This window comes from Bombina bombina, chromosome 5 (genome assembly GCF_027579735.1).
Source record: "Bombina bombina isolate aBomBom1 chromosome 5, aBomBom1.pri, whole genome shotgun sequence".
Taxonomy (NCBI): Eukaryota; Metazoa; Chordata; class Amphibia; order Anura; family Bombinatoridae; genus Bombina; species Bombina bombina.
Window position 1 is genome coordinate 783,225,987 of NC_069503.1, and position 24,101 is coordinate 783,250,087.

General features: G+C 39.8%; 1 protein-coding gene across 1 annotated transcript in view; it reads left to right on the forward strand.

Moving 5' to 3' along the window:
• The window catches only part of RTTN (rotatin), a 1,186,344-nt gene that overhangs the window by 311,588 nt on the left and 850,655 nt on the right, over positions 1-24,101 (forward strand). Inside the window, exons 14-15 of the mRNA XM_053714873.1 lie at positions 15,037-15,149; positions 16,427-16,553. Of these exons, the coding sequence (XP_053570848.1) occupies positions 15,037-15,149; positions 16,427-16,553 (240 nt within the window). The remainder of the gene's footprint in view (positions 1-15,036; positions 15,150-16,426; positions 16,554-24,101) is intronic.

A 24,101-nucleotide genomic window follows, 5' to 3' on the forward strand; every position in this document is an offset into this window, starting at 1 on the left:
CTGTCTCTGAGGTTGATGCTGATAAATCTTCATATTTATTTAAAATGGAATTTGTTCGTTCTTTACTTAAAGAAGTACTAATTGCTTTAGAAATAGAGGATTCTGGTCCTCCTGATACTAATTCTAAACGTTTGGATAAGGTATTTAAAGCTCCTGTGGTTATTCCAGAAGTTTTTCCCGTTCCTAATGCTATTTCTGCAGTAATATCCAAAGAATGGGATAAATTGGGTAATTCATTTACTCCTTCTAAACGTTTTAAGCATTTATATCCTGTGCCGTCTGACAGATTGGAATTTTGGGACAAAATCCCTAAAGTTGATGGGGCTATTTCTACCCTTGCTAAACGTACTACTATTCCTACGTCAGATGGTACTTCGTTTAAGGATCCTCTAGATAGGAAAATTGAGTCCTTCCTAAGAAAAGCTTATCTGTGTTCAGGTAATCTTCTTAGACCTGCTATATCTTTGGCGGATGTTGCTGCAGCTTCAACTTTTTGGCTGGAAACTTTAGCGCAACAAGTATCACATCGTGATTCTCATGATATTATTATTCTTCTACAACATGCTAATAATTTTATCTGTGATGCCATTTTTGATATTATCAGAGTTGATGTCAGGTTTATGTCTCTAGCTATTTTAGCTAGAAGAGCTTTATGGCTTAAAACTTGGAATGCTGATATGGCTTCTAAATCAACTTTACTTTCTATTTCTTTCCAGGGTAACAAATTATTTGGTTCTCAGTTGGATTCCATCATTTCAACTGTTACTGGTGGGAAAGGAACTTTTTTACCACAGGATAAAAAATCTAAAGGTAAAAGTAGGGCTAATAATCGTTTTCGTTCCTTTCGTTTCAACAAAGAACAAAAGCCTGATCCTTCATCTTCAGGAGCAGTTTCAGTTTGGAAACCATCTCCAGTCTGGAATAAATCCAAGCCAGCTAGAAAGGCAAAGCCTGCTTCTAAGTCCACATGAAGGTGCGGCCCTCATTCCAGCTCAGCTGGTAGGGGGCAGGTTACGTTTTTTCAAAGAAATTTGGATCAATTCTGTTCACAATCTTTGGATTCAGAACATTGTTTCGGAAGGGTACAGGATTGGTTTCAAGATGAGACCTCCTGCAAAGAGATTTTTTCTTTCCCGTGTCCCAGTAAATCCAGTAAAAGCTCAAGCGTTTCTGAAATGTGTTTCAGATCTAGAGTTGACTGGAGTAATTATGCCAGTTCCAGTTCCGGAACAGGGGATGGGATTTTATTCAAATCTCTTCATTGTACCAAAGAAGGAGAACTCCTTCAGACCAGTTCTGGATCTAAAAATATTGAATCGTTATGTACGAATACCAACGTTCAAAATGGTAACTGTAAGGACTATCTTGCCTTTTGTTCAGCAAGGGAATTATATGTCCACAATAGATTTACAGGATGCATATCTGCATATTCCGATTCATCCAGATCATTATCAGTTCCTGAGATTCTCTTTTCTGGACAAGCATTACCAGTTTGTGGCTCTGCCATTTGGCCTAGCTACAGCTTCAAGAATTTTTACAAAGGTTCTCGGTGCCCTTCTGTCTGTAATCAGAGAACAGGGTATTGTGGTATTTCCTTATTTGGACGATATCTTGGTACTTGCTCAGTCTTTACATTTAGCAGAATCTCATACAAATCGACTTGTGTTGTTTCTTCAAGATCATGGTTGGAGGATCAATTTACAAAAAAGTTCTTTGATTCCTCAGACAAGGGTAACCTTTCTGGGTTTCCAGATGGATTCAGTGTCCATGACTCTGTCTTTAACAGACAAGAGACGTCTAAAATTGATTGCAGCTTGTCGAAACCTTCAGTCACAATCATTCCCTTCGGTAGCCTTATGCATGGAAATTCTAGGTCTTATGACTGCTGCATCGGACGCGATCCCCTTTGCTTGTTTTCACATGCGACCTCTTCAGCTCTGTATGCTGAAGCAATGGTGCAAGGATTACACGAAGATATCTCAAACAATATCTTTAAAACCGATTGTTCGTCACTCTCTAACATGGTGGACAGATCACCATCGTTTAATTCAGGGGGCTTCTTTTGTGCTTCCGACCTGGACTGTAATTTCAACAGATGCAAGTCTCACGGGTTGGGGAGCTGTGTGGGGATCTCTGACAGCACAAGGAGTTTGGGAATCTCAGGAGGTGAGATTACCGATCAATATTTTGGAACTCCGTGCAATTTTCAGAGCTCTTCAGTTTTGGCCTCTTCTGAAGAGAGAATCGTTCATTTGTTTTCAGACAGACAATGTCACAACTGTGGCATACATCAATCATCAAGGAGGGACTCACAGTCCTCTGGCTATGAAAGAAGTATCTCGAATTTTGGTTTGGGCGGAATCCAGCTCCTGTCTAATCTCTGCGGTTCATATCCCAGGTATAGACAATTGGGAAGCGGATTATCTCAGTCGCCAAACGTTGCATCCAGGCGAATGGTCTCTTCACCCAGAGGTATTTCTTCAGATTGTTCAAATGTGGGAACTTCCAGAAATAGATCTGATGGCGTCCCATCTAAACAAGAAACTTCCCAGGTATCTGTCCAGATCCCGGGATCCTCAGGCGGAGGCAGTGGATGCATTATCACTTCCTTGGAAGTATCATCCTGCCTATATCTTTCCGCCTCTAGTTCTTCTTCCAAGAGTAATCTCCAAGATTCTGAAGGAATGCTCGTTTGTTCTGCTGGTAGCTCCGGCATGGCCTCACAGGTTTTGGTATGCGGATCTTGTCCGGATGGCCTCTTGCCAACCGTGGACTCTTCCGTTAAGACCAGACCTTCTGTCACAAGGTCCCTTTTTCCATCAGGATCTGAAATCCTTAAATTTAAAGGTATGGAGATTGAACGCTTGATTCTTGGTCAAAGAGGTTTCTCTGACTCTGTCATCAATACTATGTTACAGGCTCTTAAATCTGTATCTCGAGAGATATATTATAGAGTCTGGAAGACTTATATTTCTTGGTGTCTTTCTCATCATTTTTCTTGGCATTCTTTTAGAATACCAAGAATTTTACAGTTTCTTCAGGATGGTTTAGATAAGGGTTTGTCCGCAAGTTCTTTGAAAGGACAAATCTCTGCTCTTTCAGTTCTTTTTCATAGAAAGATTGCTATTCTTCCTGATATTCATTGTTTTGTACAAGCTTTGGTACGTATAAAACCTGTTATTAAGTCAATTTCTCCTCCTTGGAGTTTGAATTTGGTTCTGGGAGCTCTTCAAGCTTCTCCGTTTGAACCTATGCATTTATTGGACATTAAATTACTTTCTTGGAAAGTTTTGTTCCTTTTGGCCATCTCTTCTGCCAGAAGAGTTTCTGAATTATCTGCTCTTTCTTGTGAGTCTCCTTTTCTGATTTTTCATCAGGATAAGGCGGTGTTGCGAACTTCTTTTGAATTTTTACCTAAAGTTGTGAATTCCAACAACATTAGTAGGGAAATTGTGGTTCCTTCATTATGTCCTAATCCTAAGAATTCTAAGGAGAAATCGTTGCATTCTTTGGATGTTGTTAGCGCTTTGAAATATTATGTTGAAGCTACGAAATCTTTCCGAAAGACTTCTAGTCTATTTGTTATCTTTTCCGGTTCTAGAAAAGGCCAGAAAGCTTCTGCCATTTCTTTGGCATCTTGGTTGAAATCTTTAATTCATCTTGCCTATGTTGAGTCGGGTAAAACTCCGCCTCAGAGAATTACGGCTCATTCTACTAGGTCAGTTTCTACTTCCTGGGCGTTTAGGAATGAAGCTTCGGTTGACCAGATCTGCAAAGCAGCAACTTGGTCCTCTTTGCATACTTTTACTAAATTCTACCATTTTGATGTATTTTCTTCTTCTGAAGCAGTTTTTGGTAGAAAAGTACTTCAGGCAGCGGTTTCAGTTTGAATCTTCTGCTTATGTTTTTCGTTAAACTTTATTTTGGGTGTGGATTATTTTCAGCAGGAATTGGCTGTCTTTATTTTATCCCTCCCTCTCTAGTGACTCTTGTGTGGAAAGATCCACATCTTGGGTAGTCATTATCCCATACGTCACTAGCTCATGGACTCTTGCTAATTACATGAAAGAAAACATAATTTATGTAAGAACTTACCTGATAAATTCATTTCTTTCATATTAGCAAGAGTCCATGAGGCCCGCCCTTTTTTGTGGTGGTTTTGATTTTTTTGTATAAAGCACAATTAATCCAATTCCTTATTTTATATGCTTTCGCACTTTTTTGTCACCCCACTTCTTGGCTATTCGTTAAACTGAATTGTGGGTGTGGTGAGGGGTGTATTTATAGGCATTTTGAGGTTTGGGAAACTTTGCCCCTCCTGGTAGGAATGTATATCCCATACGTCACTAGCTCATGGACTCTTGCTAATATGAAAGAAATGAATTTATCAGGTAAGTTCTTACATAAATTATGTTATTATTAACTAAATTATTCCTATTTAAAACTAAATACTTACCTATAAAATAAACCCTAAGATAGCTACAATATAATTAATAATTACATTGTAGCTATTTTAGGGTTTATATTTATTTTACAGTTAACTTTGTATTTATTTTAACTAGGTACAATAGCTATTAAATAGTTAATAATTATTTAATAGCTACCTAGTTAAAATAATTACAAAATTACCTGTAAAATAAATCCTTACCTAAGTTACCATTACACCTAACACTACACTACACTACACTATCAATAAATTAATTAAATAAACTACAATTATCTAAACTAAAATACAATTAAATAAACTAAACTATATTACATAAAAAACAAACACTAAATTACAAAAAATAAAAAAATATTACAAGAATTTTAATCTAATTACACCTAATCTAAGCCCCCTAATAAAATAAAAAAAGCCCCCCAAAATAATAAAATTTCCCTACCCTAAACTAAATTACAAATAGCCCTTAAAAGGGCCTTTTGCGGTGCATTGCCCCAAAGTAATCAGCTTTATTTTACGGGGCATTGCCCCAAAGTAATCAGCTCTTTTACCTTTAAAAAAAAGAACAACCCCCCCCATTAAAACCCACCACCCACACACCCCTACTCTAAATCCCACCCAATCCCCCCTCAAAAAAACCTAAGTCTAACATCCAAGTGCTCCTTACCTGTCCTGAAGAGAAGGTCCTGTTCCAGGCGGTGAAGTCTTCTTCCAAGTGGCGACCTCTTCTTCTTCCAGGAACCAGCCGGCGCGGAGTGGAGGAGTTGAAGACAGATGACCGCAGAGCTGAAGACTGTCCACTCTGAAACTGAAGATCGGCGACGCTGGAACTGAAAACCACGGAGCCATGGAGCTTGGAGGATCCAATAGAATAAGAGCTACTGACATTCTATTGGCTGATTTGAATAGCCCCCAGTAAAACAAACCTGGCCAATGATGAGTAGTAAACTTGGCCAAGGATCAGCCTTTAAAATCAAAAGGGCCTTAACCCATAACGTTTCGGTTCCAATCTGAACCTTTATCAAATGAAGCCCATCAAAGACATATAGTGTCTCAAGCCAAACCTCCTTATATACCTTACTAAATCACCAATATTACAAATATGTGTGCATAATACCTGATAATCACTCAACCACCACACGCTAGCCGTCCAAATACGCTACAGAAGCTGATTGCGCAACTGCGCATAACAATGACTATGCTGACTATGACAAATACACATTGATAATTCGGCCCCTTAGTCTGAAATTAAAATGAATTGTAGATTTTTTTTTATGACAAATTTCAAATTTCTCCAACATTGGTGTGTCCGGTCCACGGCGTCATCCATAACTTGTGGGAATATTCTCTTTCCCAACAGGAAATGGCAAAGAGTACAGCAAAAGCTGTCCATATAGTCCCTCCTAGGCTCCGCCCAACCCAGTCATTCTCTTTGCCGCTGAACAAGCAGCATCTCCACGGAAATGGTGAAGAGTATGTGGTGTTTAGTTGTAGTTTTTTATTCTACTATCAAGAGTTTGTTATTTTAAAATAGTGCTGGTATGTACTATTTACTCTGAAACAGAAAAAGTGAAGAGTTCTGTTTGTGAGAGGAGTATGATTTTAGCAGCAGTAACTAAAATCGGTTTCTGTTCCCACATAGGACTGTTGAGATGAGATAACTTCAGTTGGGGGAACAGTTGGCAGACTTTTCTGCTTAAGGTATGACTAGCCATATTTCTAACAAGACTGTAATGCTGGAAGGCTGTCATTTCCCCCTCATGGGGACCGGTAAGCCATTTTCTTAGTCTCAAACAGAATAAAGGGCTTAATATGGGCTATAAAACTGGTAGACACTTTTATGGGCTAGATCGATTGCTTTATTTGGGCATTTTATACAGCTTGATGTTGAAATTCACACTTTATAACTTTGGGGAACGTTTTTTTTATGTCAGGCACTGGTTTTAGGGCCTTCTATGTAGTAGGCAGAGCCTCATTTTCGCGCCATTACTGCGCAGTTACTTTTGAGAGCAGGACATGCAGCTGCATGTGTATGGGTCTGGAAGTAGTTGAAAAGGTCCCTAGAAGGCTTCATTTGGTATCGTATACCCCCCTGAGTTTGGTAAAGTCGCAGCAAAGGCTGTAGCTGGGACTGTAGAGGGGTTAAAACTATAAACGGCTCCGGTTTCGTCATTTTAAGGGTTAAAGGTCTGAAATTTGGGGTGCAATGCTTTGAATGCTTTAAGACACTGTGGTGAAAATTTGGTTAAAATTGAACAATTCCTTCATAGTTTTTCACATATTCAGTAAAAAAGTGTGCCCTGTTTAAAATTTAAAGAGACAGTAACGGTTTTGTTTTAAAACGGTTTTTGTACTTTATTGACAAGTTTAAGCCTGCTTAACATGTCTGTGCCTTCAGATAAACTATGTTCTGTATGTATGGAAGCCAATGTGTCTCCCCCTTCAAAATTGTGTGATAATTGTGCCATAGCGTCCAAACAAAGTAAGGACAGTACTGCCACAGATAGTAAAGTTGCCCAAGATGATTCATCAGATGAAGGGAGTAGACATAGTTCTACATCATCTCCTTCTGTGTCTACACCAGTTTTGCCCACGCAGGAGACCCCTAGTACTTCTAGCGCGCCAATGCTTGTTACTATGCAACAATTGACGGCAGTAATGGATAACTCCATAGCAAATATTTTATCCAAAATGCCTGCATTTCAGAGAAAGCGCGATTGCTCTGTTTTAAACACTGTAGAGCAGGAGGGCGCTGATGATAATTGCTCTGTCATACCCTCACACCAATCTGAAGTGGCCATGAGGGAGGTTTTGTCAGATGGGGAAATTTCTGATTCAGGTAGAATTTCTCAACAGGCAGAACCTGATGTTGTGACATTTAAATTTAAATTAGAGCATCTCCGCGCACTGCTTAAGGAGGTGCTATCTACTCTGGATGATTGTGACAACCTGGTCATTCCAGAAAAATTGTGCAAGATGGACAAGTTCCTAGAGGTTCCGGTGCACCCCGACGCTTTTCCTATACCCAAGCGGGTGGCGGGCATAGTGAATAAGGAGTGGGAGAAGCCCGGCATACCTTTTGTCCCCCCTCCTATATTTAAGAAATTATTTCCTATGGTCGACCCCAGAAAGGACTTATGGCAGACAGTCCCTAAGGTCGAGGGGGCAGTTTCTACACTAGCTAAGCGCACTACTATTCCTATTGAGGATAATTGTGCTTTCAAAGATCCTATGGATAAAAAATTGGAGGGTTTGCTTAAAAAGATTTTTGTACAGCAAGGTTACCTCCTGCAACCTATTTCGTGCATTATTCCTGTCACTACAGCAGCGTGGTTCTGGTTCGAGGAACTAGAAAAGTCGCTCAGTAGAGAGACTCCGTATGAGGAGGTTATGGACAGAATTCACGCACTTAAGTTAGCTAATTCTTTTATTTTAGATGCCGCTTTGCAGTTAGCTAGATTAGCGGCGAAAAATTCATGGTTTGCAATTGTGGCGCGCAGAGTGCTCTGGCTAAAGTCTTGGTCAGCGGATGTATCTTCCAAGACAAAATTGCTTAATATCCCTTTCAAGGGTAAAACCCTTTTTGGGCCAGAATTGAAAGAGATTATCTCAGACATCACTGGGGGTAAGGGCCACGCCCTCCCACAAGATAGGCCTTTCAAGGCCAAGAATAAGTCTAATTTTAGTTCCTTTCGCAATTTCAGGAACGGACCGGCCTCCAACTCTGCAGCCTCTAGACAAGAGGGTAATGCTTCGCAAACCAAACCAGCTTGGAAACCGATGCAAGGCTGGAACAAGGGTAAGCAGGCCAAGAAGCCTGCTGCTGCTACCAAAACAGCATGAAGGAGCAGCCCCCGATCCGGGACCGGATCTAGTAGGGGGCAGACTCTCTCTCTCTTCGCTCAGGCTTGGGCAAGAGATGTTCAGGATCCCTGGGCACTAGAAATAGTTTCTCAGGGTTATCTTCTGGAATTCAAGGAACTACCCCCAAAGGGAAGGTTCCACATGTCTCACTTATCTTCAAACCAAATAAAGAGACAGGCATTCTTACATTGTGTAGAAGACCTGTTAAAAATGGGAGTGATACACCCAGTTCCAACTGTGGAACAAGGAATGGGGTTTTACTCAAATCTGTTTGTAGTTCCCAAAAAAGAGGGAACTTTCAGACCAATTCTGGATTTAAAGATTCTAAACAAATTTCTCAGAGTGCCATCGTTCAAAATGGAAACTATTCGAACGATTTTACCTACAATCCAGGAGGGTCAATTTATGACTACCGTGGATCTAAAGGATGCGTATCTACATATTCCTATCCACAAAGATCATCATCAGTTCCTAAGGTTCGCCTTTCTGGACAAACATTACCAGTTTGTGGCTCTCCCATTCGGGCTAGCCACTGCTCAAAGGATTTTCACAAAGGTACTCGGGTCCCTTCTAGCGGTTCTAAGACCAAGGGGCATTGCAGTGGCACCTTACTTGGACGACATTCTGATACAAGCGTCGTCTCTTTCAAAGGCAAAGGCTCACACAGACATCGTTCTGGCCTTTCTCAGATCTCACGGGTGGAAGGTGAACATAGAAAAGAGTTCCCTGTCTCCGTCGACAAGAGTTCCTTTCTTGGGGACAATAATAGATTCTTTAGAAATGAAGATTTTCCTGACAGATGTCAGAAAGTCAAAACTTCTAAACGCTTGTCAAGTTCTTCACTCTGTTCCACGACCTTCCATAGCTCAGTGCATGGAAGTAGTAGGGTTGATGGTTGCAGCAATGGACATAGTTCCTTTTGCGCGAATTCATCTAAGACCATTACAACTGTGCATGCTGAAACAGTGGAATGGGGACTATACAGACTTGTCTCCAGTGATTCAAGTAGATCAGAAGACCAGAGACTCACTCCGTTGGTGGCTAACCCAGGATCACCTGTCCCAGGGAATGAGCTTCCGCAGACCAGAGTGGGTCATTGTCACGACCGACGCCAGTCTAGTGGGCTGGGGAGTGGTCTGGGACTCCCTGAAAGCTCAGGGTCTATGGTCTCGGGAAGAGTCTCTTCTCCCGATAAACATTCTGGAACTGAGAGCGATATTCAATACTCTCAGGGCTTGGCCTCAACTAGCAAAGGCCAGATTCATAAGATTCCAATCAGACAACATGACGACTGTTGCTTACATCAACCATCAGGGGGGAAGTGACCAAAATCATAAAATGGGCGGAGGATCACTCCTGCCACCTATCTGCGATCCACATCCCAGGAGTGGAAAACTGGGAGGCGGATTATCTGAGTCGTCAGACATTCCATCCGGGGGAGTGGGAACTCCACCCGGAGATATTTGCCCAGTTGACTCAATTATGGGGCATTCCAGACATGGATCTGATGGCGTCTCGTCAGAACTTCAAGGTTCCTTGCTACGGGTCCAGATCCAGGGATCCCAAGGCGACTCTAGTGGATGCATTAGTAGCGCCTTGGGCCTTCAACCTAGCTTATGTGTTTCCACCGTTTCCTCTCATTCCCAGGCTGGTAGCCAGGATCAAACAGGAGAGGGCCTCGTGATCTTGATAGCTCCTGTGTGGCCACGCAGGACTTGGTATGCAGACCTGGTGAATATGTCATCGGCTCCACCATGGAAGCTACCTTTGAGACAGGATCTTCTAGTACAGGGTCCATTCGAACATCCAAATCTAGTTTCCCTCCAGCTGACGGCTTGGAAATTGAACGCTTGATTTTATCTAAGCGTGGGTTTTCGGATTCTGTGATAGATACTCTGGTACAAGCCAGAAAACCTGTAACTAGAAAAATTTACCATAAAATATGGAAAAGATATATCTGTTGGTGTGAATCCAAGGGATTCTCATGGAGTAAGATCAAAATTCCTAGGATCCTTTCTTTTCTCCAAGAAGGTTTGGATAAGGGATTATCAGCGAGTTCTCTAAAGGGACAGATTTCTGCTTTATCTGTCTTGTTACACAAACGACTGGCAGCTGTGCCAGATGTTCAAGCTTTTGTTCAGGCTTTGGTCAGGATCAAGCCTGTTTACAGACCTTTGACTCCTCCCTGGAGTCTGAATTTAGTTCTTTCAGTTCTTCAAGGGGTTCTGTTTGAACCTCTACATTCCATAGATATCAAGATGTTATCTTGGAAAGTTCTGTTTTTGGTTGCTATTTCTTCTGCTAGAAGAGTTTCTGAGTTATCTGCTCTGCAGTGTAATCCGCCCTATCTGCTGTTCCATTCAGATAAGGTTGTTTTGCGTACTTAACCTGGTTTCCTTCCAAAGGTTGTTTCTAACAAGAAAATTAACCAGGAAATAGTTGTGCCTTCTTTGTGTCCGAATCCAGTTTCAAAGAAGGAACGTTTGTTACACAATTTAGATGTAGTCCGTGCTTTAAAGTTCTATTTAGAAGCAACAAAGGATTTCAGACAAACGTCTTCTCTGTTTGTCGTTTATTCTGGCAAGAGGAGAGGTCAAAAAGCTACTGCTACCTCTCTTTCCTTTTGGCTGAAAAGCATCATCCGATTGGCTTATGAGACTGCCAGACGGCAGCCTCCCGAACGCATCACAGCTCACTCTACTAGGGCTGTGGCTTCCACATGGGCCTTCAAGAACGAGGCTTCTGTTGATCAGATATGTAAGGCAGCGACTTGGTCTTCCCTGCACACTTTTGCCAAATTCTACAAATTTTATACTTTTGCTTCTTCGGGGGCTATTTTTGGGAGAAAGGTTTTGCAAGCCGTGGTGCCTTCCGTTTAGGTAACCTGATTGGCTCCCTCCCGTCATCCGTATCCTACAGCTTTGGTATTGGTTCCCACAAGTTATGGATGACGCCGTGGACCGGACACACCAATGTTGGAGAAAACAGAATTTATGCTTACCTGATAAATTACTTTCTCCAATGGTGTGTCCGGTCCACGGCCGCCCTGGTTTTTTAATCAGGTTTGATGAATTTCTTTCTTTAACTACAGTCACCAAGGCACCCTATAGTTTCTCCTGTTTTTTCTCCTGTCCGTCGGTCGAATGACTGGGGTGGGCGGAGCCTAGGAGGGACTATATGGACAGCTTTTGCTGTGCTCTTTGCCATTTCCTGTTGGGGAAGAGAATATTCCCACAAGTTATGGATGACACCGTGGACCGGACACACCGTTGGAGAAAGTAATTTATCAGGTAAGCATAAATTCTGTTTTATCTCTATTTCCACTCCTCCTGTATCATGTGACAGCGATCAGCCAACCACAAATGCATATATTCTGTGAATATACAGTCCCTTTAATTTGGTCATCTTAAAGACTCATACAAGTTCAAAAAGTAAATGAGCATCTAATGAGCATTTTCTAATTGCACTACTTTTTGCATGTAACTATGGGGTTGATCACAATCTAAAGTTTACTATTTATCTGCAGTTAAATGGCTGCCAATTAGCTATTTTCAATGTTGATGTAATCACAAACATTGTTTATTGGAAGCACTTTTTTTTTCATTATCAGTTTGTTTAGAAATGTCCCTGTTTCTACTGATCAGAATCCAAATCCTTGCTAATTAGTGACACATTTTTAACTTGTACAATTTCAAAGATAAAAGGCCTTGATAAACCCCCAGACAGCATTTTTCAACTTTTTACTGGTTGCTGCTAAAAGTCATCATGTGTAACTTTGGTTTTGTGCATGTGCAAAACATACTGACATTGAACATATTGAATGACTTCAAAGTCTCCAATATACAAACGCTACCTTCTCAATGAATTAAAGTTTAAAAAAATAATATTAAAGTGTAAAGTTAAAATTAAACTGTTATGCAATAAAAATAGAAATGTTTTTTCTGTTCTCACATTTGCTTTGTTCTTTTAGTATCCTTTGTTGAAAGTAGCTTTAGGAGGAGCAGTGCATTAATGGAAACCCATATGGTGAGCCAATGACAAGAGACATGGGTAGAGCCACTATTTACCAGCTAATTCACAGCATTGCTTTGCTACTCTTAGCTAGGTATGCCTTTCAACAAAGAATACTAAGAGAGCAATGCAAATTTGATAATAGAAGTAGTTTTTTTTTTTTTTTAATGACATGCTCTGTCTAACTAATTTAATTTAGTTTTGACTTTACTGTCCCATTAACCCTTTTGCTGCTAAGCCTTCTTTCCACCCCAGTGCTGAGCCAATTTTGAGCTTTTTTGGTTTCCTACATTTTAAACTCAAATTTTAGTGAGTGACCCACACAAATCAAATTATGTTTTTATTTTAACAGGCCCAGCATATTCACATTATACTATTATATTTATATTTCATGGCATGTAAAACTGGAAAAAAAAAAAAGGGATATTTTTGCTTACATTTTAGTATATAATAATCAAAATGGCTAAGTGACAACTGTTGCTTCTTTGAGCAGTTTACTAAATTGTCATCAAAGGTAGCCACATGTGAACTAGGGGCCCATAAGGGGACTTTTGGGGGTTATAATTAGAGAGGCCCCATTGTGCAGTACAGCAATTCTTAAAAGGAGTTCAGTTACCACAGCGATCACCTGCCTGTACAGACAAAATTCATATATTTTTTTAAGAGCGCAGCTTGTCTACTAGAAAATAAACTTTATTAGGGGTCTATAGACATACCAGATTTTATTTTGCATATAATATCCCACTTCAAAATAAAACCTCATGTGTTACTTTGTTAAAAAATCTTCTTTGTAGTACTGCCACAATGTTACCATTTGAAAGAACAGATCATTCTCTTTCAAACAAGGGGTCTTGGAGGTTTGTAGCTACTAAGGGAGCTGAGAACCTCCCCGCATCCAGGTCCATTGCAGCTACCTAAGCTTCCTGGTCCTCCCCCCTTTACATCACCGGCACTCCCATGAAGCCTGGGAGTGTTGCCCACTAGGCCACCAAGATCCCCGGCCGGGAGTGCAGGGGATCGAAGAAAAACAGTGTTTGACTGGCAATCCCCTGCATGACGAAAAGGCCTTGCCATGCGCACAAAGAAGCATCATGCACTTTTACACTAGTAAAAATTAGATATATTATAACACAACAGACACATTGTATGCTAAATGCCCATGTTAAAGCTTCTAGAGAGACTTACACACATTCATTTATTGGAGCACAATACATTTCATATGTTAGCATCACTAAACACTATTAAAGGGATCAACGTACAGACCCTTCAACCTATAATGTAATCAATAAATCCTCGATTTATCATTTTGTTTACTTTTGGTAGATATGAATTTTGTGCTTGAGGGGTATTAACATTGTAATTTTATGGTTGTGATTGCTGGATAAACAAACTGACAATATTGGCTAACAGTCAGTCAGAAATTATTAGCAGCATAAAACATAAAACAACCACAATGCGTGGTTAAAGTCCACCCAAAAAAGGGACTTTATACACTAGATTTTTCTTTGCATAAATGTTTTGTAGATGATCTATTTATATAGCCTATTTACAGCTTTCAATTTAAAAAAAAACAATGTATAGGTTTGCTTATTTTTAAATAACATTGCGCTGATTTTCAAACTCCTAACCAAGCCCCAAAGTTTTAGAAGAATACTGATGTATACCTACTCTAGCTTGGTCCTGTTTGTGTAAAGTTTTTTCATATGCAGAGGAAGGCGGAGGTCTGCTCTTTTTGCTATAGAAACACTTTCAGTGTGTGTTCCAGCTAACCTTTTCAACAGAGCTAAACTGTGAGCTTCTAAGTAAGTTTTTAAACAGTTTTATACTGGATTTTTAGATCAGTATCTGTGCATATTATTCTTTATAGTAGTGTCTATTACATGCAGTTAAATTTAAATTGGTGGTTACTATCCCTTTAACTACTGGCAGCTAGCAGGATGCATCAACAATCAGCAGTATATTGTTGCTCCTGAACCTACTAGCTATGCTTTCTTTCATGTAAATGGCAAGAGTCCATGAGCTAGTGACGTATGGTATATACATTCCTACCAGAAGGGGGCAAAGTTTCCCAAACCTCAAAATGCCTACAAATAAAAGATACAAAGAGAACAAAATATATTTTTGATAATAAAAGTAAATTGAAAACTGTCTTAAAAAAACATGGAGGTTTCATTGTGTCTTTTATGTCCCTTTAACAAATTCAAATGGATTAAATAGCTAAAAGCAAATGAAGACAAAAACCACATGATCTGAGTTCAAAGCTTTTGTAGGCAAACAATCATGAGATTAAATGAGGGCCATAGGAAGAAGAAAATAACTAAATAGAACAATGTACTGTATTTTTACCCTAGTTTGCACTTCTACTTATGAGCTGCCTATAGATTCCTGGAACAGGACCTGCCTTAAAGAGGAAGGGATATGTCATTTAAATCTAAATAATTGTATGTGGAGTATTGATATGATTTTGTTTTGTTTTGTTAAACTGAATATGAATAGTGTTGAGAAAATGGCATAGTATAGTAAATGCAAATATTGATGAAAACAATAAACTGGATTTGTTTAATGATCTTATAGATTTAATATTGTCATGTTTTAAATATGCATTTCTGACTGTATTTTGTAAAATTCACCATGTGTTTATTTTGTATCTGCTTATATCTACACTAGGGAAATTAATTTTTAACATTTCATTTTTCTTTTCTGTTCTTTTTTTTCAATAGGCTGAGAAAGATCTATTGGAAGTGGTGGAACTGGCTGCGAATGGCCTCACTAGCCTTTCTTATCATCAACACTTTCCTTTTATGCGAAAGTTCATCTTCCTTTGCTCAGACATGTAATTAATCTTATTAATATTTGCCAGTAATTTAGCAGATTAAGCTGTCATTCATAGAAAACCATAAAAGGCTTATTAGAATGAATAAACTTAAAGGGCCATAATAGTAAAATAATTACATGCTTCAATACTAGAAGTGCCGCTCAGGAGCCTCGGTGCACTGCTGATCTAATCAACAGTGTTAGTTACAAACTCAGATGCAGGATTTAAACACGCTGTAGAACAGGGTCGATAGTCGTCAAATTCTACATGCTCTAACGCAGTGAGCCCTCTAGTTAAGCCTCATGGGAAATGTAGTTCCAAAACAGGGATGCTAAGGTTAGCCATTACTGAGGTAACAGATAAGAGCATATCATTTTTAAACTATTATGGCATTTTAAGGGGACTTTTTAACTGGAAAACTAATTCCCTCTAAACAGTTTAATTATGCACAATGAAAAGATACAATGACATTATTTATTTTGCCTACTTGTCCTGTAATTTCAGTCTGAAATTATTTCCCTCCAGAGAAGCGTTGTCTGTCAATGTCAGAACCTCAAACCTCCTAAATGCCAAACATTATATAGTTGCTTCCAACAGACACAGCAAATTATATAAGATAAAGAATACAATTTAGTCTAACAAAATAAGTTTTAATATTTCTGAAACTATTACTGATATCTCATGTATGTATTGATTTGTTTCTGATTTGTCTGTAATATATTTAATATCCCCTTTAAATGTGTACAATTCTGTAAGTTTATTCTTAATATAATCGATTGGTAATCCTGTAATGGGATTTTATTGTTTCTAGGATATCTGTTATAATATATTCGTTCTTGTTTAAAATCTTGAAATTGTCATGCTGAATGTTAATTTGTGTGCAATTATTCCATATTAACCTGTACAGTAGAATACATTCACATTTCATTTTTAACCACCAGAGGTCAGACAAGACCTATTAAAGGATAGGAACTGAAAGTCTAGCAGCAGTTTTTTCACTAATTTGTGTTTATACATTTGCAGCCGTGTGTATTATAAATTGTTTTCCCTCACTTTTATGTTAAAACTTCATTTTTAAAGCAATTGAAGTACCTTTGTTTTTTCTTATTTGTTTTTGTTTCATTTAGTGAATGTGTAAATTCATTTTGATTTGGCACACTTAGTACATAAAACAAATAATGTAAACAATGCTGTGTCTGTTCATAAATTATTATGTGAAAAGTTCTAATTATATATAACCAGAAAAGACTCATTGTTTTTGATTGTTTTAATGTATACTGTTATACTGTAAACAGATATAAATCGGCACAAAGTGGATCAGTACTTTTGGAGGAGAGTCAAAAAGTGCTTTTGCGCATGTTATCCCACCAGGTGGCTACAGTCAGAGCTGAAGCTTTCAGTGTGTGTCTTGACATTGTTAAGGTGAGAAAGTTCAGCTTATTTTAGTGATATTCTATATGTAAAACAGACATTAAACACTCTGAGTATGGTAGACCACATTTGTATTTATTTGCTTGTGTTTTGATTTGTTAGTGCATCATTGTTGTATTACTGATTCTAGATAACTTTTATTTCCCCCACAAAAGGGTTAAACTTGTAGGTAAACCTCTGCTTGTGAGTTCCAAACATGGCTGCAGAGCCAGTCATTAGCAGCATGACCTGCCAATCACTTGCTCTATTCTGATCACATGGGCTCCATGTACTAAGCAATGGATGTGGCTTTGGAGCCCTTGTGGTGCCAGCCTGCTTAATGCAAGTTGCAAACTTTGGTCATTTGACCGCTGCTTTATAAATTCTCCATCCACCTTTGAGGTTATTAAGATAAGTGACCCTGAACATACTTGTTCTGCTCAGGGCCGGTGCTAGGATTTTTGGCCACACAGGCGAAGATACATTTTGCCTCCCCCCCATTACATACCACTCCATTTCTAGTCTTTGACAAACTGTTACAGAGATGTGCTAACAAAACCTTCAGATAACTATTTTATCTATAATTATAGTGAACATAATTCCCCATTTTGATGTTTGTGTGTGTGTGTGCCAGTGTGTTAGTAGTATATGTATATGTGTGTGTGTGTGCATACTTGTATATGCGCATGTCTGTCTGTGCATGTGTTTGTATGTGTGTGTGTATGTATGTATGTAATTTTATAGATATTAATTTTTGTTGTTCCCAATAACTTATATACAGCCAGATTACGAGTTTTGCGTTATGGCTGGCTCGCTAATAACTTGTACGTTATTTTCACCGCTCACCTTTAATAGCGCTGCTATTACAGGTTTGCAAAAACCCGGCTTGTGCGGGCGATATGGTTGCGCTGAGCTCCTTACCTCACCCAAATACAAGCAGTGTTTTGACGTACTCGTGCACGATTTCCCCATAGACATCAATTAGGAGAGCCGGCTAAAAAAAAGCCTATCACCTGCAATCGTAGAGCGTAAAGCTCCATAATGCAGCCCCATTTATATCTATTGGGGAAAAAAATGTACGTTTAAACCTAACACCCTAACATAAACCCTAAGTCTAAACACCCCTAATCTGCCGCCCCTAACATCGCCGACACCTACATTACACTTATTAACCCCTAATCTGCCGCCACCTACCTACATTTATTAACCCCTAATCTGCCGCCCCTAACATCTCCGACACCTACATTACACTTATTAACCCCTAATCTGCCGCCACCACTATACTAAAGTTATGGCATCCCACTTCACTAACACTAAATAAATATATTTACCCCTAACATCCCCTAACTTTAACATAATTAAAATAATTGTAAATAAAACTTACTATTAATAACTAAATAATTCCTATTTAAAAATAAATACTTACCTGTAAAATAAACCCTAAGCTAGCTACAATATAACTAATAGTTACATTGTAGTTAGCTTAGGTGTTTTTTTTATTTCACAGCTAAGTGTATATTTATTTTAACTAGGTAGACTAATTAGTAAATAGTTATTAACTATTTACTAGCTACCTAGTTAAAATAAATACAGATTTACCTGTAAAATGAAACCTAACCTGAGTTAAACTAACACCTAACATTACAATAAAATTAAATAAATTAACAAAATACAATTATCTAAATTACAAAAAAAATAAACACTAAATTACACAAAATATAAAAAGAAATGATCTAAAATAAAAATGAATTACTCCTAATCTAATAGCCCTATCAAAATAAAAAATCCCCCCCCCCCCCCAATAAAAAAAACCATAGCCTACACTAAACTGTCAATGGCCCTCAAAAGGGTTTTTTGCGGGGTATTGCCTCAAAAAAATCAGCTCTTTTACCTGTAAAAAAAATACAAACAACCCCCCAACAGTAAAACCTACCACCTACACAACCAAACCCCCCCAAATAAAACCCTATCTAAATGAAGACTTCTGCCGGCTTTGATGAGGACTTCTGCCACCTGGATGAGGATGGATGTCCGGTCTTCAAAAACTGTAAGTGGATTGTTGGGGGTTAGTGTTAGGTTTTTTTAAGGGTTTATTGGGTGTTTTATTTTTAGCTTTGGGTTTTGAGCAAAGTAAAAGAGCTAAATGCGCTTTTAAGGGCAATGCCCATCCAAATGCCCCTTTCAGGACAATGGGGAGCTTAGGTTTATTTAGATAGGGTTTTATTTGGGGGGTTTAGTTTTGTGGGTGGTGGGTTTTACTGTTTGTATTTTTCTTACAGGTAAAAGAGCTGAGAGGAATGAGCAATGCCCCGCAAAAGGCCCTTTTAAGGGCTATTGGCAGTTTAGTGTAGGCTATTTTTTTGTTTTTTTTTGGGGGGGGGAGGCTTTTTTATTTTGATAGGGCTATTAGATTAGGTGTAAATCGGTTTTATTTTTGATAATTTCTTTTTTTTATTTGTGTATTTTAGTGTTTATTTTTTTTTTCTAATGTAGATTGTTAATTTAATTTATTTAATTTTATTGTAATGTTAGGTGTTAGTGTAACTCAGGTTAGGTTTTATTTTACAGTTACATTTGTATTTATTTTAACTAGGTATCTAGAAAATAGTTAATAACTATTTACTTACTAGTCTATCTAGTTAAAATAAATACAAACTTAGCTGTGAAATAAAAATAAAACCTAAGATAGCTAAAATGCAACTTATCTAACAAATTATTTAGGTAATAATAGTAAGTTTTATTTAGATTTTTTTTAATTATATATAAGTTAGGGGGTGTTAGGGATAGGTTTATTATAGCGGCTGAGTGGGCGGACGGCAGATTTAGGGGTTCATTATATTTAAATAGTGTTTTTGATGCGGGAGGGCAGCGGTTTAGGGGTTAATTTTATTATAATGGCAACGATGTTGGGGAGCGGCGGAATAGGGGTTAATACATTTTTTTAAGTGGCAGAGATATCCGGAGCAGCAGATTAGGGGTTAATAATTTTATTTCTTTTTTAAGACACGAGTCCATGGATCATCTTAATTACTAATGGGATATTCACCTCCTGGTCAGCAGGAGGAGGCAAAGAGCACCACAGCAGAGCTGTTAAATAGCTCCTCCCTTCCCTCCCAATCCAGTCATTCTCTTTGCCTACGTTAGTGATAAGAAGAGGTAAAGTGAGGTGTTAGATTAGATTCTTCAATCAAGAGTTTATTATTTTTAAAGTAGTGCCAGAGTGTGCTGCTTTGTTCTAGGGTGTAGCCGTAACCCATCTCAGTCTCTACATTAGAGCTTTGGTGGCTTTAAAGCAGTGGGAACTTGTGGGACATAATTCTCACTGCGCCTCCCATAATTTACTTGCTGCCCTTATCCTTCAGTCTGAGATATTCTTTGACTCAGCATTTCGATTTCCTCAGGTCGATGTGAGGGACAGGACCTCTCAAGCCTGAGAGCTGCCTTGCTGCCAGGCAGAAAACAAGGTTAGTGCTGCCTTAAATTCTGGGGATAAGGACTCAGAAATTTTAGCACATTCTATGACATAAGGGGCTATTTTTAACTATACAGTTCTTTATATGGAGACATTGTTTCTTTCCTATGAGAAAGCTATTTGGGCAGTGTATTGTACAGGGCACTGGGGCTGGAGAAAGCAGAGTTTACTCTGAAGGAGGTACATTAATGACTCCGGTGGTTTCACAGTTAGTGTTGTATGGTGTCTTAGGTCACGCCCATAAGGGCGGTCCTTCCGTTTTTTTCTCTTCAAGTCCACGGATTCATCCAATACTTGTGGGATATTCTCCTTCCCAACAGGAAGTGGCAAAGAGAGCACCAACAACAGAGCTGTCTATATATCTCCTCCCCTAACTCCACCCCCCAGTCATTCTCTTTGCCGGCTCTAAGCAAGTAGGAAGGGTAAAGTGATTGTGGTGACAAAATGTTAGTTTTTATATTTTTTGACGCCATTCAGTAGCGCCTCAAGCTCTGAGACAGTGCACAGTTTCACCGATCTGTTCTGCAGACGCATGAGACATGCGTTACTAGTGCAGACACTGTGCTTTTCCTGCATCATTTGGTTGACAGAAATTTTCAAGCAGAGAGTAACGCTGAAAATTGGAAATAAGATCGTTTTGGATCCTAACGATATTCTGTCAGGTAGGAGCACTTCAGCAGAGTGTTTGGGGCAAGTTAAACGTTTTTGGTAGTACACAGGATAACGTTAATTTCACATTTTGCAGCAAAAATAAAAGAACAGTTTTAAATTTAAAGAGACAGTAACGTTTTTTTTTTACAATTATTTTTCCCAAATTAGTTTGATAATTTTTATTTGTTATTTGGTAAATTGTGTGCAAGCATGGACCAAGAGGACTTACAAGATGTCACCTGTGCTTTATGTTTTGGCGCTAATGTGGAACCACCAATCCCTTTCTGTCCTTCATGTATTCAAAGGACTTATAGGGATAAGATTTTTTCAGAGCCAGTCTCTTCTAAGACAGATGTTGTCCAAGAGTCTAATGTTGAAGGTCAATTTATGCCGCAGCTTTCTCCCCAAACGTCCCAAATTTTACCGCCCTCACAAGCAGTGCTCTGCTCTTCCGCTATAGTCCCTGCGGGGATTTTGTTACAAAACATAGCTTCTCTTATGTCTTTAAAACTATTTCTGATGCCTTGTCTGCCTTTCCAATGTTACAGAACAAACGTAAGAGAAAAGCCAGACATTCAGTAAGCGAGGTATCGGACGCAATTGTCGCAATTTCAGACATATCCTCCCAACAGCCTGAAGAGGAGGGTACTGCAGTAGCTTCTGAAGGAGAAATTTCAGATTCCGAGGGTTTAGTACACCTGACAGATTCGGAGGTGGTATCTTTCAGATCTAAACTTGATCACCTTTGTCTGTTACTCAGGGAGGTTTTGATTATCTTGGATGATAGTGACTCCACAGTGGTGGTTGTTCCTCAGAAGTCTAGTAAACTGGAGAGATATTTTGAGGTTCCTTCCTATACAGATGTATTTCCAGTCCCTAAGAGAGCTACTGAGATTATTGCAAAGGAATGGGAGAGACCTGGCATCCCTTTTTTCTCCCTCTCCTATTTTTAAGAAAATGTTTCCAATAGCCGACTCTGTTAAGGAGGCTTGGCAAACTGTTCCTAAGGTAGAAGGAGCTGTTTCTACCCTTGCTAAAAGAACTACTATTCCCATAGAGGATATTTGTGCTTTCAAGGACCCAATGGACAAGACGTTAGAGGGGTTACTCAAGAAGATTTATGTACGCCAGGGTCTGCAGTGGCAACCAGCTGTCTGCATTGCCACCATTACTAGTGCAGCGGAATATTGGTTTGATGCACTGTCTGAGGCCCTCTGGACTGAGACTTCTTTGGATGAGATCCAAGATAGGATAAAGGCTCTTAAGCTAGCAAATGCCTTTATTTCAGATGCTTCCCTTCAAGTTATCAAATTGGGAGTGAAGATATTGAGTTTCTCCATCTTGGCCCGCAGAGCCTTATGGTTAAAGCCTTGGTCTGCGAATGTGTCATCTAAGTCTAAACTTCTAGCCATTCCTTACAAAGGACCCGATCTGAAGGAGATTATTTCTGATATCACGGGAGGTAAGGGTCATCTTCTCCCGCAAGACAAGAGAAGTAAACAAAAAGGACAAAGCAATTTTCGTTCCTTTCAAAATTTCAAGGGAAACTCTTCCTCTTCCTCCTCTAAGCAGGAACAGTCCAAACCTACATGGAGACCCAGACAGTCTTGGAACAAATGAAAGCAGCCCTAGAAGCCGGTTAGTGATTCCAAGACAGCATGAAGGGCATGCCCCCTATCCGGGACCGGATCTGGTAGGGGGCAGACTTTCCTTCTTCGTTCAAGCCTGGGTTCGGGATGTCCAGGATCCCTGGGCAATATAAATAATGTCTCAGGGATTCAAACTGGAGTTAAAGGTTTTTCCTCCCAGAGGCAGATTTCTAATTTCAAGATTATCTGCAGACCAGATAAAGAGAGAGGTGTTCTTACACTGTGTAGGAGACCTCTCCGCTCTGGTAGTGATTGTTCCCATTCCGATTCAGGAACAGGGACTGGGGTTTTATTCCAATCTATTTGTGGTTCCCAAAAAAGAGGGAACCTTCAGACCGATTCTAGACCTCAAGAGTCTAAACACGTTTCTCAGGGTACCGCCTTTCAAGATGGAAACTATTCGTTCCATTCTTCCATTGATCCAAAAGGGTCAATTTATGACAGTGGATTTAAAGGACGCTTATCTACATGTTTCCATTCACAGGGATCATCACAAGTTCTTAAGGTTTGCCTTTCTGGACAAACACTACCAGTGTGCGGCTCTTCCTTTCGGTCTTGCCACAGCCCCCAGAATCTTCACAAAGGTGCTGGGATCTCTGTTGGCGGTTCTTCGATCAAAAGGCATTGCAGTTGCGCCTTATCTGGACAACATTCTAGTTCAAGCGCCATCCTTTCAGCTAGCAAGATCCCACACAGACTTGGTGTTGTCCTTCCTAAGATCCCACGGCTGGAAGGTGAATTTAGAAAAGAGTTCCTTAGTTCCAAACACAAGAGTGACTTTCCTAGGAACCATACTACACTTTCTGTCTATGAAGATTTTTCTGACAGAAGTCAGGAAATCAAAGATTGTCGATACTTGTCTAGCCCTTCAGTCCACTCCTCGTCCATCAGTGGCTCAGTGCATGGAGTTAATCGGACGGATGGTGGCAGCAATGGACATCTTCCCGTTTGCTCGCTTCCATCTCAGAGCTCTGCAGTTGAACATGCTGAGACAATGGAACGGAGATTATTCGGACATGTCCCCTTGGCTTCTTCTGGAGCAGGAGACAAGGGACTCTTTACAATGGTGGTTGTCTCTGGATCATCTCTCCCAAGGAACATGCTTTCGCATGCCATCTAGGGTGATTGTGAAAACAGATGCCAGCCTTCTAGGGTGGGGAGCAGTCTGGGGCTCTCTAAAGGCTCAGGAAATATGGACTCGGGCAGAATTCGTTTTACCCATAAACATTTTGGAACTGAGAGCAATCTACAATGCTCTTCTGGCCTGGCCCCAATTAGCCTCGGTTCAGTTTATCAGGTTCCAGTCGGACAACATAACGTCAGTGGGCTACATCAATCATCAGGGAGGAACATGGAGTTCCTTGGCGATGACAGAGGTTTCCAAAATAATTCAGTGGGCGGAAGCCCATTCTTGCTGTCTGTCGGCAATCCATATCCCAGGGGTGGACAACTGGGAGGTGGATTTTCTGAGCAGGCAGACCTTTCATCCCGGGGAGTGGGAACTCCATCCGGAAGTGTTCTGCCTGATTCTCAAGTGGGGTCAGCCGGAGTTAATTTCATGGCATCGAGGCAGAATGCCAAGCTCCCGAGATACGGGTCAAGATCCAGGGATCCTTAGGCGGTACTAATAGATGCTCTGGTGACCACTTGGAATTTCAATCTAGCATACCTGTTTCCTCCGTTCGTTCTTCTTCCTCGAGTAATTGCTTGAGTCAAACAGGAAAGGGCCTCAGTGATCCTCATATCACTGGCCTGGCCTCGCAGGATTTGGTATGCAGATCTGGTGGA